At 32.6% G+C, this 14,692-nt stretch overlaps 1 protein-coding gene across 1 annotated transcript; it reads right to left on the reverse strand.

Annotated features, from left to right (window-relative positions):
- Positions 1-272: 272 nt before the first annotated feature.
- LOC134692311 (uncharacterized) lies at positions 273-5,708 on the reverse strand. Its single transcript, XM_063552762.1, has 2 exons — positions 5,666-5,708; positions 273-2,056 (listed from the first exon to the last, which is right to left on the reverse strand). The coding sequence occupies exons 1-2, from the start codon at positions 5,706-5,708 to the stop codon at positions 273-275; spliced, it is 1,827 nt and encodes a 608-aa protein (XP_063408832.1).
- Positions 5,709-14,692: the final 8,984 nt, after the last annotated feature.

Below are 14,692 nucleotides of genomic sequence, written 5' to 3' on the forward strand. Positions count from 1 at the left end.
AAGTTTTCTAGTTTTTTTCCTTTTAGTTTAGCCTTGTCTGTCACATTTTTTTTCTTTCCAGCAACAAAACACGTTGGGCAATAATCCACGTGAATAAACAACTATATACTGGATAGCTAGATGATATGTTATCAAGTGCAAAAAAAACGTATTTTATTATATTCAAATACAGCAATCCAATATTTACTAGCAAAGAAACGAAATATTAATGCCAAGTAAATTTGTGTGTTCTTATCAAAACCAGTTCGTACGCTGTCAAAACAAAATTCTTATTAACTGTTACAGGACTCATTTATAATGTCTTGATGATCATTTAGACGAGCCACATCGAGTGGCGTGTAACCTTCTTTATTTCTTATATTTACATCAGCATTGTTTTTTAGTAAGTTATTTACAATAGATATATATCCACCAGAACAAGCAGCATGCAATGGCGAATCGCCATTTTTCGAACACTTATTGCAGTCCGCCCCAGAAGAAAGCAAAAGATTTACTACTTCATTGTTATCTTTTTCACAAGCCTTATATAATGGCGAATAGCCTTCGTTTGTGCATATATTACTGTCGGCTTCATTATCTAACAGAAGCTTTACCACATCTACGGTACCGTTCGACACAGCTAGAAAAAGTGCAGTCTCTCCGTTAACATTTGGTTTATTTACAGAGCACCCGAAATCAATTAACCAATGGAAAGCTATATCGTACACATTTTCGGAAGGAGAATGTGTATATGTTCTATCATCGAAGTAGGCAATTAGAGGTGTCGAGCCATCGGTTAAATCTGTTATTTCGGTTAACTGCTTCAATTCATCTTTATCTTTCTTCTCTAAGTACTTGAACGAAAATACATGAACAAAATTTGGATTTTTGAAAGCATCTTTCACATATCCCTTTGACCAGTCTGTAAACATTCGATTTACATAAAGCTTTCGATATTCTTCACTCTCTAGTACAACTACATTCTGACCAACTTTATCCCATGTTTCATGATAAGTGTATTCAGTTTTTTTTTCACTTTTTCCAACCGTCTTGGACAATTCATAATCTTGTTTCTCCTTTGACGGGTCAGACAACTGTAATCTGGTTTGGAAGAAGGAGCGACAAGAATGCTGTATTAGCAGTTCTGTCATTTGCTTTCCAAAATAACGTATTAGAAAGTTTAATATTCTCTCATTTAGAGCATGGTAAATACCTTCCCTTTTCACAAGATACGTGTCGATCAAGCTTTCGAGTTCTCTGTGTATTGTGTTGTATACATTTGCCGAATTTAATTTGCAGGCTTTGCTTGTATTTAAAAGAATATCTTTGTCGTCGGCATTAATATCTCCCAAGATCATAACTTCGCGGACATTATCATCAAACATTAGTAAGGTCATTAATGCGGAGACTTTACCATAGGCAAATACCTCCTGCAACATTTTAAATTGTGTTTCAAAAACTTCAAATGGATTTTCAAAGAAGGCCCTCTCATTAACATTATTATTTGATTTAATAAAATACTGGCATAAAAGGGGAAAACAGTTGTATAATTCAATATACTCATCAATATCAGCTATGTCAATTCCATACTTTTCTTTTGCGATTGTTTGCCTTTCTTCTCGAGATAAACATAAAACATTTGAAAGCAAGTTACATTCATGAAAACTAATGTTTTCCAGTTTGGCATGTTTCATTGATCTATAAACCTGCAGTTTGCACGATACAAGTAATTTACATTTTTCATCGAACTCTACATTACAGTTGTTCCATGCCTCAACTTCTTCTTCGTCTAAATCGCATTCATCGCAAAAATTATCTACTATGAACAAATTCTTCTCAACAGGATGGTTATATTTTTGTACTTCCAAAGGTCCTCCTATAGGGACAACAATATATCCTTTTGAACACATTTCTATAGCTACGTGGTAGAGGATAGCGGTTTTTCCAACACCAAAACTTCCTGTAATAGCTACAGATGGCTGTTCCTGAATCGATTTAAGGACAGCGTTAGATCCGTTGGTACTTTTAAAACTTTTATCGTCTTCTTTCCATTTTTCTATCTGCTTAGCAAACTTGACTGTAAAATAAATTCAAGATACATACTGAGTATTAAAAAGAATGAACTCAATGGACAGAAAATACTTGTAGTTCTTAATATTTTATATCCTATCTATATAAGTTTTTATTTCACCAACAGTTTCAACATTGTAAACATACAATAATACCTATGGTTTGAATTTTTTAGTAATATTTCACGGTTTAATTTCGTAAACATCTATACTTACCCCTGATATTTGGAGGAATTGGATTGCTTTTGTGCTCCTTTAGTGTTTTCCATTCGTTCAGTAGCTTTTCGTGTACCTTTTTGAATTCTGACAATTCTTTAAATGCAGTTTTGATTTTGAGTTTGATGTCTTTGTTCAAAAGATTTAGACCAGTTGATTGTAAACTCTCCTATTCCTCATATAACCCTCCTGGCATCCTTTTGATTGACTAAAAAGAGAGAACACAGCAGTAAATTGACGAGGAGAACACTTGGAACATTGACAATTTGAAATGCCAGCGTTCAGCTAGAAGATCAGTAGTATTCTCCGAAAACAGCCGCTTCTTCTACAATTAAACTGGCCACCATTATATATATATACAATAGTGCTGAAATAGGCTTTTTTTGGAGGGGGACGGATATTTGTTTGCAGATTTTTACGTTTAACTATACACGTTTGAAGACCTATTTTTCACATTTGGATTTATATTCTACATATATTCGTTTCGGATGCAGTTGAACGAATTCGCACGAAATTATCTATAATAATAGAACACATTTGCGACATGCAGGTTCGCTACTGAATCAAAGTAATAATGTACCAATGCTTGTTTTCCCGGGCGCCTGGTTTTCAAAAGTATCATGTGATTACGACATGTCTTACGAGAGTATTAGGGAACTTTCTAAAACATATCTTACGACTACGATATGCAACATGACTTATACTGGTCTTATAAAGCATAATAGTTACAACATGGATGCTCTACATCTTTCTTTGTACCTTTAATCTTTTTGTTGTTGTGTTTTTATCCTTCCAAAAAGATTAGATTTATCGTCTTCGCTTAACTTTGTCATTCAATTCGAACATGATTCTCATGCGACATAAAATTCTAACTCCTTTTCTTGTTCATGCTTATGTATAATAAATGTAGAGTATCTGTTCCTTAAACAGTTGTTTATCAACGTATTTCCACGTTTCATTTTGTTAAGCGGCTACTCGATGTACCAAATCTTTAAAGTATTCAGAAAGCACTTCTCGGATGTTTATACATGATCAAGAAGTTCTAGAATTTAATAATATAGATATACATCTTAATTTAAAAACATTATCAACCCAGATTCATATTCCTTTTATATATTATTTAATGTGCAGTATAAAGAAACAAATTATTCTATCTAATTCAATCTGATGTGACGTCATTTTTCATTTTTTGTTGATCTGTTTTACAAATTCAAATGACATCATTTTTCGTCATTTTTTACAGTTTCAAGTATGACGTCACTTGGGTTGAGGTTTAAACTTATTCGGATGTGCCTACTAGTGATGCAAATGTCTGGTTATGTTATGTATTTCAGTTGTTTCCTGTTATTAGTTAATACTTCAGTTTTATCCTGTACATCTTTTGTATAGTCATTTTATAAAATTTACTGTTTGCAAAAGTAAAACTGAATAATAGGGATGTTCGTGTATCTAACAGAAAACCCTTGATGTTTTTGGCACAACTTTTTTGATCATTTGGTTCTCGATGCTGTTCAACTTTGTACTTGTTCCGGCTTTTAAACTTTTGTATCTGGGCGTCACTAGTAGGTCTTATGTGGACAATATGCACCTCTGGCGTATTAAGATATTTACTTGTTGTCTTTTGTTGGCTGTTGTTCGTGTGATTCTTTGTCAATTGTGTTCTCCAATTTATTTATATTGTGTTGTGTTGTCATTTTGATGTTATATATCACATGGCCATAAACGTGCGAGGTTTGGCATGCCACAAAACCAGGTTCCACCCACCAATTTTGCCTTTAAAAATGACCTGTACCAAGTCAGGAATATGGCCATTGTTATAATATAGTTCGTTTCTGTGTGGGTGTTATATTTTAACGTTGCGTCGTTTGTTTTCTCTTATTTTTTAGTGTAAATTCACTTTGTTGTAAGACGTGTCACGGTACTTGTCTATCCACAATTCATGTATTTGGTTTTCATGTTATATTTGTTATTCTCATGGGATTTTGCCTGATGCTCTGTCAATTTCTGTGTGTGTTACATTTTAATGTTATTTCGTTGTTCTCCTCTTATATTTAATGCGTTTCCCTTGGTTTTAGTTTGTTATCCCGTTTTTGTTTTTTGTCCATGGATTTATGAGTTTTGCACAGCGGTATACTACTGTTGCCTTCATTTACTTTGTAGTCACGATATAATTGTGAACCATTTAATGTTATAAGGGCGAATTTTCTGTATAAAGTCAATAATTATATAGGCTTCCCAAACTTTCTATTACCTGAAATAAGCAAATAAAAGATCCAAAAACTATATCTATACAGAACAACATGTTTATGAAATTGTAGCCAAATGTTTGGTTGTAAAAAATTTATTCGTTATTGCAAAATAATGAACTAGAAGTATTTTCAATTTTCTTCATACCCAGTTTATTTCTAATACTTGTTATCATGTGATTAAGTCATTGTTGTTGAATCTTGTGCAATTCGATTTTTGAAGTTTTCATTAGTCATGTTAGTTTACCTTCAAACTGTTTATGCTTTTCATGTATGATTATTGATAACATCTGAACGTGCATCCGAATGAAATTATTAATTACAATTTAAAATCACAAACTTTAGAAGTCATAAAATAGAGTCAAAATATCTGATCTGCCAATTTTTGGACATCAAAAGTCAATACGATCGTTGTAAGACCAATTTCGTCTACCTCACAAAATCTTGTTAGGCACTATAATTGTGTTTATTTCCTAAATAAAGTAACTCAGCTATATTTTTGTATAATGTCAATTTCATCATCGGTAACTTTTCTACAAAGATTCATTAAGGGGTGATTTTAAAATATAAATTTAGATAGCTAAAAATGTATTAATTTAAGGTGCAGTATAAAAGCAATAGTGGGTCAATGTCAGCAAAATATAAACTTTTTTGTATTCGACACAAAACATGAGAAGGGCTAGGTTAATCTCGCCCTTGTCCAGTTTCTCAGGCTCATATAAAAAGGCATTTCCCCTGACATAAACTAGCATTGTATGTTCATTGATCATCTTTGAATCATTATTTGCATTTAAATAACATATTTTCACTTATGACAGACTAAAATGAGTTATTGTTTCTTATATTCTTCTATTGCTGTAATCTACAAAAGATGTGTTTGCCTTAAAGGCTTTTCAGTACCTCAATCTCATGACAATACTGATAACATTTAAGACTTTAAATCTGATCAGTTCAAAAAAGTGAACAAACAGTGCCATTTGGCTGTGTACTGCTGGTGGAGTTTTATTTCGATTTTACCAGCCAAGTAGTCAGCGCTTCTGTGTTGACACGAATTAATCAATTATCATTGATAAGGTCATAAGTATAAATGAATTATAGTCATTTCGTATCCTAACCATTTCGTATCTCCCATTTCGTACCCTGACAATTTTGTACCTTGATCATTTCGTAACTCATGATATATTAACATGTATACCATTTCGGTCTCAATGAAGACTTTTAAACCAAAAGAAGGTCTGTATGTATACCTTTTCGGACCTCGTGGAAGATTCAAATGTATGCCATTTCATACCTCACGGATGATTTAAATGCATGTAATTTCGTGCCTCATGGAAGATTTATATGTATGCCACTTCGTACGTCGTGGAAGGTTTGTGTATTTAACTTTTCGTATATCAACTGTATTTGTACTCGGCTCGAAACAGGTGTTATAGCTCGCATACACTTAGTTTTCTAGCCTCGTACAAATATAGCTGATATTTAAAGCCACTAAACAGTTATTGTATATATGTATACCTGTTACTGTTAAAACAGTTGCAGATAATAATTTCTTTGTTAGTTAATTAACCTCGTATTTCTAGAGTTTAACAATTAATAAAGGACAAATCCTGCAAACAATCAAAGTGTAAGTATAACTAAGTTTTCAATTGCTGCTCAATCAAACGTCCAGATGCATTATTGTATTTATGTTGTTATGATATTGTAATTATTATGTTTATTTATGTTGGCCTAATTTGTGTTGTATGGCCTGATAGTTGTTTACCAAATAATCTTATAACTGTGCAGTTTAGGAATCACTGGAAAAATCACAGAATGATTAGAACTTTCTAGAATGATCCTTATAAAAGATGCGTAATTTAAACTTCTACGTTATTCCAGAAACTTCCGTTGTAACTTTCCAGGATTTTCCACAATGTTCCGTTCTAGCGTGTTCTAGAATAATCCGTCACAACTATATATATACAGACACTAAAGTTAAACTCTCATAATTAAACTTGGACTTAGACATTGATAGACATTAGTATTCACGGCATTTGGATTGACACTTTTATTCTACAGACAACATCATACTGGCTTGTGACCTTAGTAGTGAACATAATATTCAGATTGGATTCAGAAAGATTTCCGGATACAGATAAAGATAAAAGAGTGGACTCATATTTTGACAGTTAAGTTATCAGTAATATTTGTAAAATACTTCTTGTAAACTTTTGTATAATAAATATTGTTAAATTTAAGTATTGATTTGTGTCTTTTGTTGGCTACAATTTAAAGGCGATTTCTGGCCGTAACAGAAATTGGGGGCTCGTCCTGGGATCTTAAAATATTTATTCAAAATTTGTTTAGTATTTTTATTATAACTAGCCAACAAAATTCTACAAAATGGCATTTGATGCCGGTAAATTTTTGAAAACGCCAGACCTGGAGAGTTTTGATAATTTAAAGAAAGAGGAATTAGTGTTGCTTGCTAAACAACTGAAATTAGTTTTTAAAGTATCTATGAGAAAACAAATTATTAAAAATTTGGTTATAGACAAATTAGTTGATGCAGAAATTTTAGGTAAAGAGGCTCTTGAACTTAAGGTCGAAAATGTTGACGCCTTTAAATTAAAACAACTTGAATTAGAACATGAACTTAAATTAAAAGAACTGGAAATAAAAGAGATGGAGAAAATAAGAGTAAAAGAACTGGAAATGAAGGAAAGATTGGAAATGGATAAAAAAGAAAAAGAAGATGAATTTAAATTGAAAGAACTGGAAATGAAGGAGAGGGAAAAAATAAAAGAAGATGAATTAAAATTAAAAGAACTAGAAATAAGAGAAAGGCTAGAGATGGAAAAACTGAAAATTGAAATGGTCAAAGAAGAAAGCAACACTAAAGTTCACTCGAAATCAGATTATTTTGATGCAGCAAAAAATATACGTTTGGTTCCGAAATTTTGTGAAAAAACAGTTGATAAATATTTTCCACAGTTTGAGAAAATTGCAAATAATTTGAAATGGCCAAAGCCGTATTGGACTACGATGCTGCAAAGTGTTTTTGAGGGTAAGGCAGCTGAAATATACTCCGCACTTCCATCAAAAAAAAAAAGTTCTGATTATGACACAATGAAACAGGAAGTTTTGAAAGCCTATGAGCTAGTACCAGAAGCATATAGACAGAAATTTAGATCTTATAAAAAGTTTGATTCACAAACATATGTGGAATTTGCTCGGGAAAAAGAAGATCTATTTGATAAATGGCTTACGTCAAAGAAAACAGATAACAATTTTGATAACCTAAGACAATTGATGTTATTAGAAGAGTTCAAACAATGTGTTCATTTAGACTTAAAAACACATTTAGACGACAAAACTGTTGAGTCAATACATGATGCAGCTGTTATTTCAGATAATTATACTCTTTCACATAAAAGAAGTTTCAAGGGTCAATATGTTAATACTTCTAGTGGAAATTACAAAAATCAAAGCACTGAGCATACTGATAGTAAGCCTGTTCCACAGAATAAGAGTCAGTCCAGTTATAATATGTCTAGTCCAAAATTTGATACTTTTGAGAAGAAGTCACTGACTTGTGCTTATTGTAAGAAGATTGGTCACCTGATGGCTGATTGTTTTAGACTCCAGAAGAAGAATGAACGAGATAATAAGCCGAAGACCAGTGCTTGTACGACACCTTATATTACCAGTACATTGGAATGTCCTGCGAGTCAGGCTTTTAAGTCCAGTTTTTGTGATTATATGGAGGAATATAAACCCTTTATGTCTGATGGGTTTGTTGCTATTGTTGATGATACCACTCTTCAGCCTATTAAGATTTTACGGGACACTGGAGCTTCTCTATCTTTATTGTTAGAAGGTGTGTTGCCTTTGTCTGAGAAGACTTCTGTTGGTGCCCCCGTTTTGTTACAAGGTGTAGAGTTGGGTTGTATAGATGTTCCTCTTCATCGTATTTATCTGAAGTCAGATTTGATAACTGGACCAGTTGTTGTAGGTGTTCGTCCTAATCTCCCTGTTGAGGGTGTTACATTATTGCTAGGAAATGATCTAGCTAGGAACAAAGTGGTTGCTGAACCAATTGTTACCAGTGAACCGGTGGTGGATGTTAAATCACCTGAAGATGATGCTGAATTGTATCCAGCTTGTGTTGTTACTAGGGCGATGGCTAGAAAACAACAAAATCAGAATTTGCAAGAAGACAAATTTGATTACATGGACCTTTCTGACACTTTTATAGCTGATATTGAAGATCCTGGTAACTCAGAAAAGGCCATTATAAAACCACTTAGTGTTCACAAAAATGTTATTATGCCATGGCCAGATGTAAACAGCCATTCATTAGACCGAAAGAATTTACTCGAAGAACAACATAAAGACCCTGAGGTTCTTCAGCTCAGCCAGAGGGCTCAACCACAGGAGGAAGCAGACAAAGTGGCTGAATGCTATTTCCATCAGGACGGCATTTTAATGAGGAAGTGGAGGCCTCCTGATGCTACCCCAGAGGAGGAATGGAGAGTGATATACCAAGTGGTGGTGCCTAGAGTGTATCGGCAAGAAATTATTGGTCTTGCCCATGACACCCCCTTGGCTGGACACTTGGGTATAAGGAAGACATGCCTTAAGATCTTACAGCATTTCTACTGGCCAAGACTTAGAAATGATGTTGCAGAATACTGCAAATCATGCCATATATGCCAGGTTGTTGGTAAGCCTAACCAGAAAATACCACCAGCACCTCTTCTGCCTATTCCAGCCTTTGACGAACCTTTCAGCAGCGTTCTAATTGACTGCGTTGGACCTTTACCAAAGACCAAGACTGGAAATGCGTATATATTGACGATCATGTGTACATCTACTCGTTTTCCTGAAGCTATTCCGCTCAGAAATATCAAGACACCAACTATCGTCAAAGCTTTGATCAAATTTTTCACATTAGTAGGACTTCCCAAGTCTATACAGTCCGACCAGGGATCAAATTTCATGTCAGGTTTATTTCAGCAAGTCGTATACCAGTTAGGGATTGCTCAGTACAGATCAAGTGCTTATCATCCAGAATCTCAAGGTGCATTAGAACGTTTTCATCAAACATTGAAGAACATGATTAGAACTTTTTGTCTTCAATTCGACAGAGACTGGGATGATGGAGTTCACTTTCTACTTTTTGCGGTTCGAGAGGCTGTTCAAGAATCCCTTGGATTTAGTCCCTTTGAATTGGTATTTGGTCATAATGTAAGGGGACCGTTAAAATTGATTAAGGAAAAGTGGCTTACTGAACATACTGACTTGAATCTTTTAGACTATGTATCTAGATTTAAAGAAAAACTGTATACTGCTTGTCAAATTGCTCAGAAAAACTTGAAAAATGTACAAAACAAGATGAAAATATGGTATGATAAAGATGCCAGGGACAGAGTTTTTGAGCCTGGTGATAAGGTACTTGTGTTTTTGCCAGTCCCTGGACATCCTTTACAGGCTAAATATTGTGGTCCTTATACAATAGAGAGTAAAATTAATGATTTGAATTATATTGTAAAAACTCCAGGTCGGCGCAAACAAAATAGAGTGTGTCATATTAATATGTTAAAACCATATTTTGAGCGTACTAATGTACTATGTGATAGTAAACCAGTTGCCACTTTAGGCATGGTTAAATTTGAGAACAATCATGACAAACCAGATATTATTGAACCAACTTTTAGTTGTAAAACTATGGAAGAGACAGTTAGATTGAAAAATTCAGAAATTTTGTCAAATTTAGATTCAAAACTTGCACATCTGTCTTTTGATCGTAGAGAAGAAATAAAAACTTTGGTATTTTCTTTTAAAAACCTTTTTCCAGATGTGCCAAACAAAACCACTGCTGTTTGTCATGATGTTGATGTCGGAGATGCTTCTCCAATTAAGCAACATCCTTACAGGCTCAATCCACTCAAACTTGAAGTTATGAGAAAAGAAATTAAATATATGCTTGACAATGATATTATTGAGCCGAGTAACAGTGAATGGAGCTCTCCTTGTCTCCTTGTGCCAAAACCAGATAAAACTTTTCGTTTCGTGACTGATTTCAGAAAAGTAAATTCAGTCTCAAAATCTGATTCCTATCCGATTCCAAGGATAGACGATTGTATTGACAATATTGGTCAAGCAAAATTTGTGAGCAAATTTGATTTATTGAAAGGTTATTGGCAAGTTCCATTGACACAGAGAGCTCGTGAAATATCAGCTTTTGTTACACCAGATGGCTTATTTCAATATACTGTAATGCCATTTGGCATGAAAAGTGCTCCAGCTACATTTCAAAGAATGATCAATAATGTTATAAAAGATTTAGACTGTTGTTATGCTTATATTGATGATCTTATTGTATGTAGTGATAGCTGGGAACAGCATTTAAAACATTTGTATGATACTTTTGATAGATTGTCAAAATCAAATTTGACTGTTAATCTTGGTAAAAGTGAATTTTGTCAGGCCACTGTTGATTATTTAGGGCATACAGTTGGCCAAGGTCAAGTAAAACCTATTATGGCTAAAGTGGAAGCTATTTCCAAATTTCCACCTCCTACAAATAGAAAACAACTTATGAGATATTTAGGCATGATTGGATTTTACAGAAAATTTTGTTCAAATTTTGCTACTGTTGTTCAACCATTGACTCATCTTTTACGGAAAGATTCTAAATTTATCTGGAGCGAAAATTGTCAAAAAGCTTTTGAAAATAGCAAATCACTTTTAATTAATAGTCCAGTTCTGATTACTCCAGACTTTGAAAAACAATTTAAACTTGCCGTTGATGCAAGCGATGTAGGAATAGGAGCTGTTTTATATCAAGAGACAGATAATAATGTCGAGAAACCTATATCATACTTTTCTAAGAAATTAGATAAACATCAGAAAAATTATTCAACTATTGAAAAAGAGTGTTTTGCAATGTTGTCAGCACTTCAACATTTTGATGTATATTTGAATCCCACTGTATATCCTGTTCTTGTTTATACTGATCATAATCCTCTCACCTTCATGCATAAAATGAGAAACAAGAATCAGAGGTTGACTAGGTGGAGTTTATTGTTACAGGAATATGATGTAATTGTAAAACATATTAAGGGTAAAGATAATGTAATAGCTGATGCTTTATCTAGAGCTTATTAAATCACTTTGTATATATTATGTATTTTTGTTCATATTATTCATGATAAGTTTTTGTTACACTAAAACTGCTTTTAAGGGGGGAGGTGTTATGATATTGTAATTATTATGTTTATTTATGTTGGCCTAATTTGTGTTGTATGGCCTGATAGTTGTTTACCAAATAATCTTATAACTGTGCAGTTTAGGAATCACTGGAAAAATCACAGAATGATTAGAACTTTCTAGAATGATCCTTATAAAAGATGCGTAATTTAAACTTCTACGTTATTCCAGAAACTTCCGTTGTAACTTTCCAGGATTTTCCACAATGTTCCGTTCTAGCGTGTTCTAGAATAATCCGTCACAACTATATATATACAGACACTAAAGTTAAACTCTCATAATTAAACTTGGACTTAGACATTGATAGACATTAGTATTCACGGCATTTGGATTGACACTTTTATTCTACAGACAACATCATACTGGCTTGTGACCTTAGTAGTGAACATAATATTCAGATTGGATTCAGAAAGATTTCCGGATACAGATAAAGATAAAAGAGTGGACTCATATTTTGACAGTTAAGTTATCAGTAATATTTGTAAAATACTTCTTGTAAACTTTTGTATAATAAATATTGTTAAATTTAAGTATTGATTTGTGTCTTTTGTTGGCTACAATTTAAAGGCGATTTCTGGCCGTAACAATGTTATATTCTAAAAAAAACATTAAAATCATACACAACTGTACAAAAATATGATACGAAATGAATATTATCGAGGGAACGAACTGGATATTATCGTGGGTACAAAACCATCGTAAACGTTGGGTACGAAATGATTAAGGTACGAAATGACTTGCATCCTTGTAGATAAAATGTTTACAAAACTTTGTAGTTTTGAAATACAAAGGTTTTTCTACATAAGGAATAGATTACCTTAGCTGTTTGTGGTAAAAACTTTTAGGAATTTTTGTCCTCAATACTCGTCAACTCCCTACTGATCTTACTTTCTTTGGCCTTTTGACGTGTGTTGAATTGAGCGTCACGGATAAGTCTTTTGGAGACGAAACGCGCGTCAGGCGTTAATTAAACATTTCAATTTTTAAATCTATGATCAGTTTTTTGCCAATTATGATCTATGCTCTGTTTGATTATTTTTTATTGCAATGAGAATATGCGTTCAAAATAAGTATAACTGATTGGCATGACAACACAAGTTATGACTAACTTTGACAATTTTATTATCTTTCGTGTGTTGAAAATATTTCCTGTTTATCACAAAAATACTAAACATCTGGTTCCCTTTCAGTCCATTTTTGAAGTTTTCCTGCTGAGGTCAACTCGAAATCAAGAAATTCTCTGTTAGTTTGTCTTGCTCGTAAATAATTGAGGCTAGTTTCTGAGGAAATTTTGATGATATGTTCAGAACTGAAAAACAGAAAACGCTTCGGCATTACCAATAGAGAAATAGATATTTCCATATTTTGATTTGCCTAAAATTTAGCTAAATCAATATGAATAACTTACTAACCCCAGTCGGTTGATAAATTAGCTTTTCTCTCAGAATTAATGATTGCTTATCAGGGATGATGTAATCGTAATCGATTGTCATTGATTACATTTTTTAAGTTATCGACCGTAATCTTTAATTGGCGTCGTTTTCGATTTCATTCAATTGTAATTAAATCGATGATAGCAAAAATTATGATGATTGTAATAATCGGTTACATTTCGATTTCTTAAGTAAACGTGATGAAATAAAACCTTATTTAAATGAAAAAAGAAAAATGCATGTATTTGACAGTTTAAAGTACTGATTAAAAAGAATGTATTACTATTACTTGACTGTTTATCAAATTCCTTATTGAGATCTGATGTCTGAAGGTGCATTATAAGTAATCAGATCTCACAAATTTAACTTTATTTCAAGCTTCTTTGCAAGCAATTTGAGACCTCTTATATAATGAATAAACACAAACATAAGAAAACAGGAAAACAGTTTTAAAATAGGAAAATGCATGTTAAAAAATATATTGTTTATGATTTTGAATAAAGATCAAAGAATTCTCAACAACCTTCTTGTTTTTAGTAATCAGATGGTCAAAGATTTCTAACCAATGAGACAGAATTTTTTTTTCTTTCAATTTTCCTAGAATTAAACAATAAAAAATTAAAATCACAAAAATGCTGAACTTAGAGGAAAATCAATTCGGAAAGTTCATAATTAAATGGCAAAATAAAATAACAAAACGCATAAAAAACGAATGGACAAGAACTGTCAATTTCCTGCTTTGGTACAGGCAAATGTAGAAAATGGTGGGTTAAACCTGATTTTATAGCGCTAATCCTCTCACTTTGTAGAAGGCCTCATCAAATTCCTTTATATTACATTGATGCGTTAACTTAACAGACACAATAAATTAAATAGTCAAAATATTGGTACAGCAGTCATCATCGTTTTACAATTTTTGAAGAAACAATTTAACAGAACATAAAAACATCTACAAAACATTCATTGGTTTGTGTGTCTGACGTATGAAAATTGTATACGTCACATGGATTTGTCGTTCAATATACATACAAAGATTTTTAAAATTAACGTAGGCAATGTTAGCAAGAATAAATTTCAGAAATAGACCGAGATTTAAATTAGTCCAAAAGTAATATATAGAATTTATAAGAATCCACAAAAAGTTAATTCCACTACGCGCTTGAATGATATTGACGTTTGTAGTTCAACGTATTTTGTAATTCCTAATTATAATATCATAATGACATAATATATAATAATATCATACTGACGGCATCTTTTAAAGTGAAGAGTCAACATATCAACAAAACATTTGGAAACATTTTTTTAAAGTTGTTATTTTAAATTTGTAAATATTCTAAAACTACTCTCAATAAGTTGAGCAATATTAATTTAAACTTTCTTCATTATATGATAGCATGTTATCGACAGTAATCTATTATAATTAATTTTGATAAAGTATTCTATTGCAATAGATTGCATACAAAAGTCAGAGTTATTATTCACGAATATTAAT

This window comes from Mytilus trossulus, chromosome 12 (assembly GCF_036588685.1).
Source record: "Mytilus trossulus isolate FHL-02 chromosome 12, PNRI_Mtr1.1.1.hap1, whole genome shotgun sequence".
Lineage (NCBI taxonomy): Eukaryota > Metazoa > Mollusca > Bivalvia > Mytilida > Mytilidae > Mytilus > Mytilus trossulus.

What these genes read in the sequence shown, in the direction of transcription:
- LOC134692311 (XM_063552762.1), bottom strand. Translation starts at nt 5,708, where the DNA reads ATGGTATACATGTTAATATATCATGAGTTACGAAATGATCAAG. An exon ending in TGAGTTACGAAATGATCAAG is followed by an intron (nt 2,057 to 5,665) that starts GTACAAAATTGT and finishes TTTATTTTACAG; the next exon opens with TCAAGTTTGCTAAGCAGATA.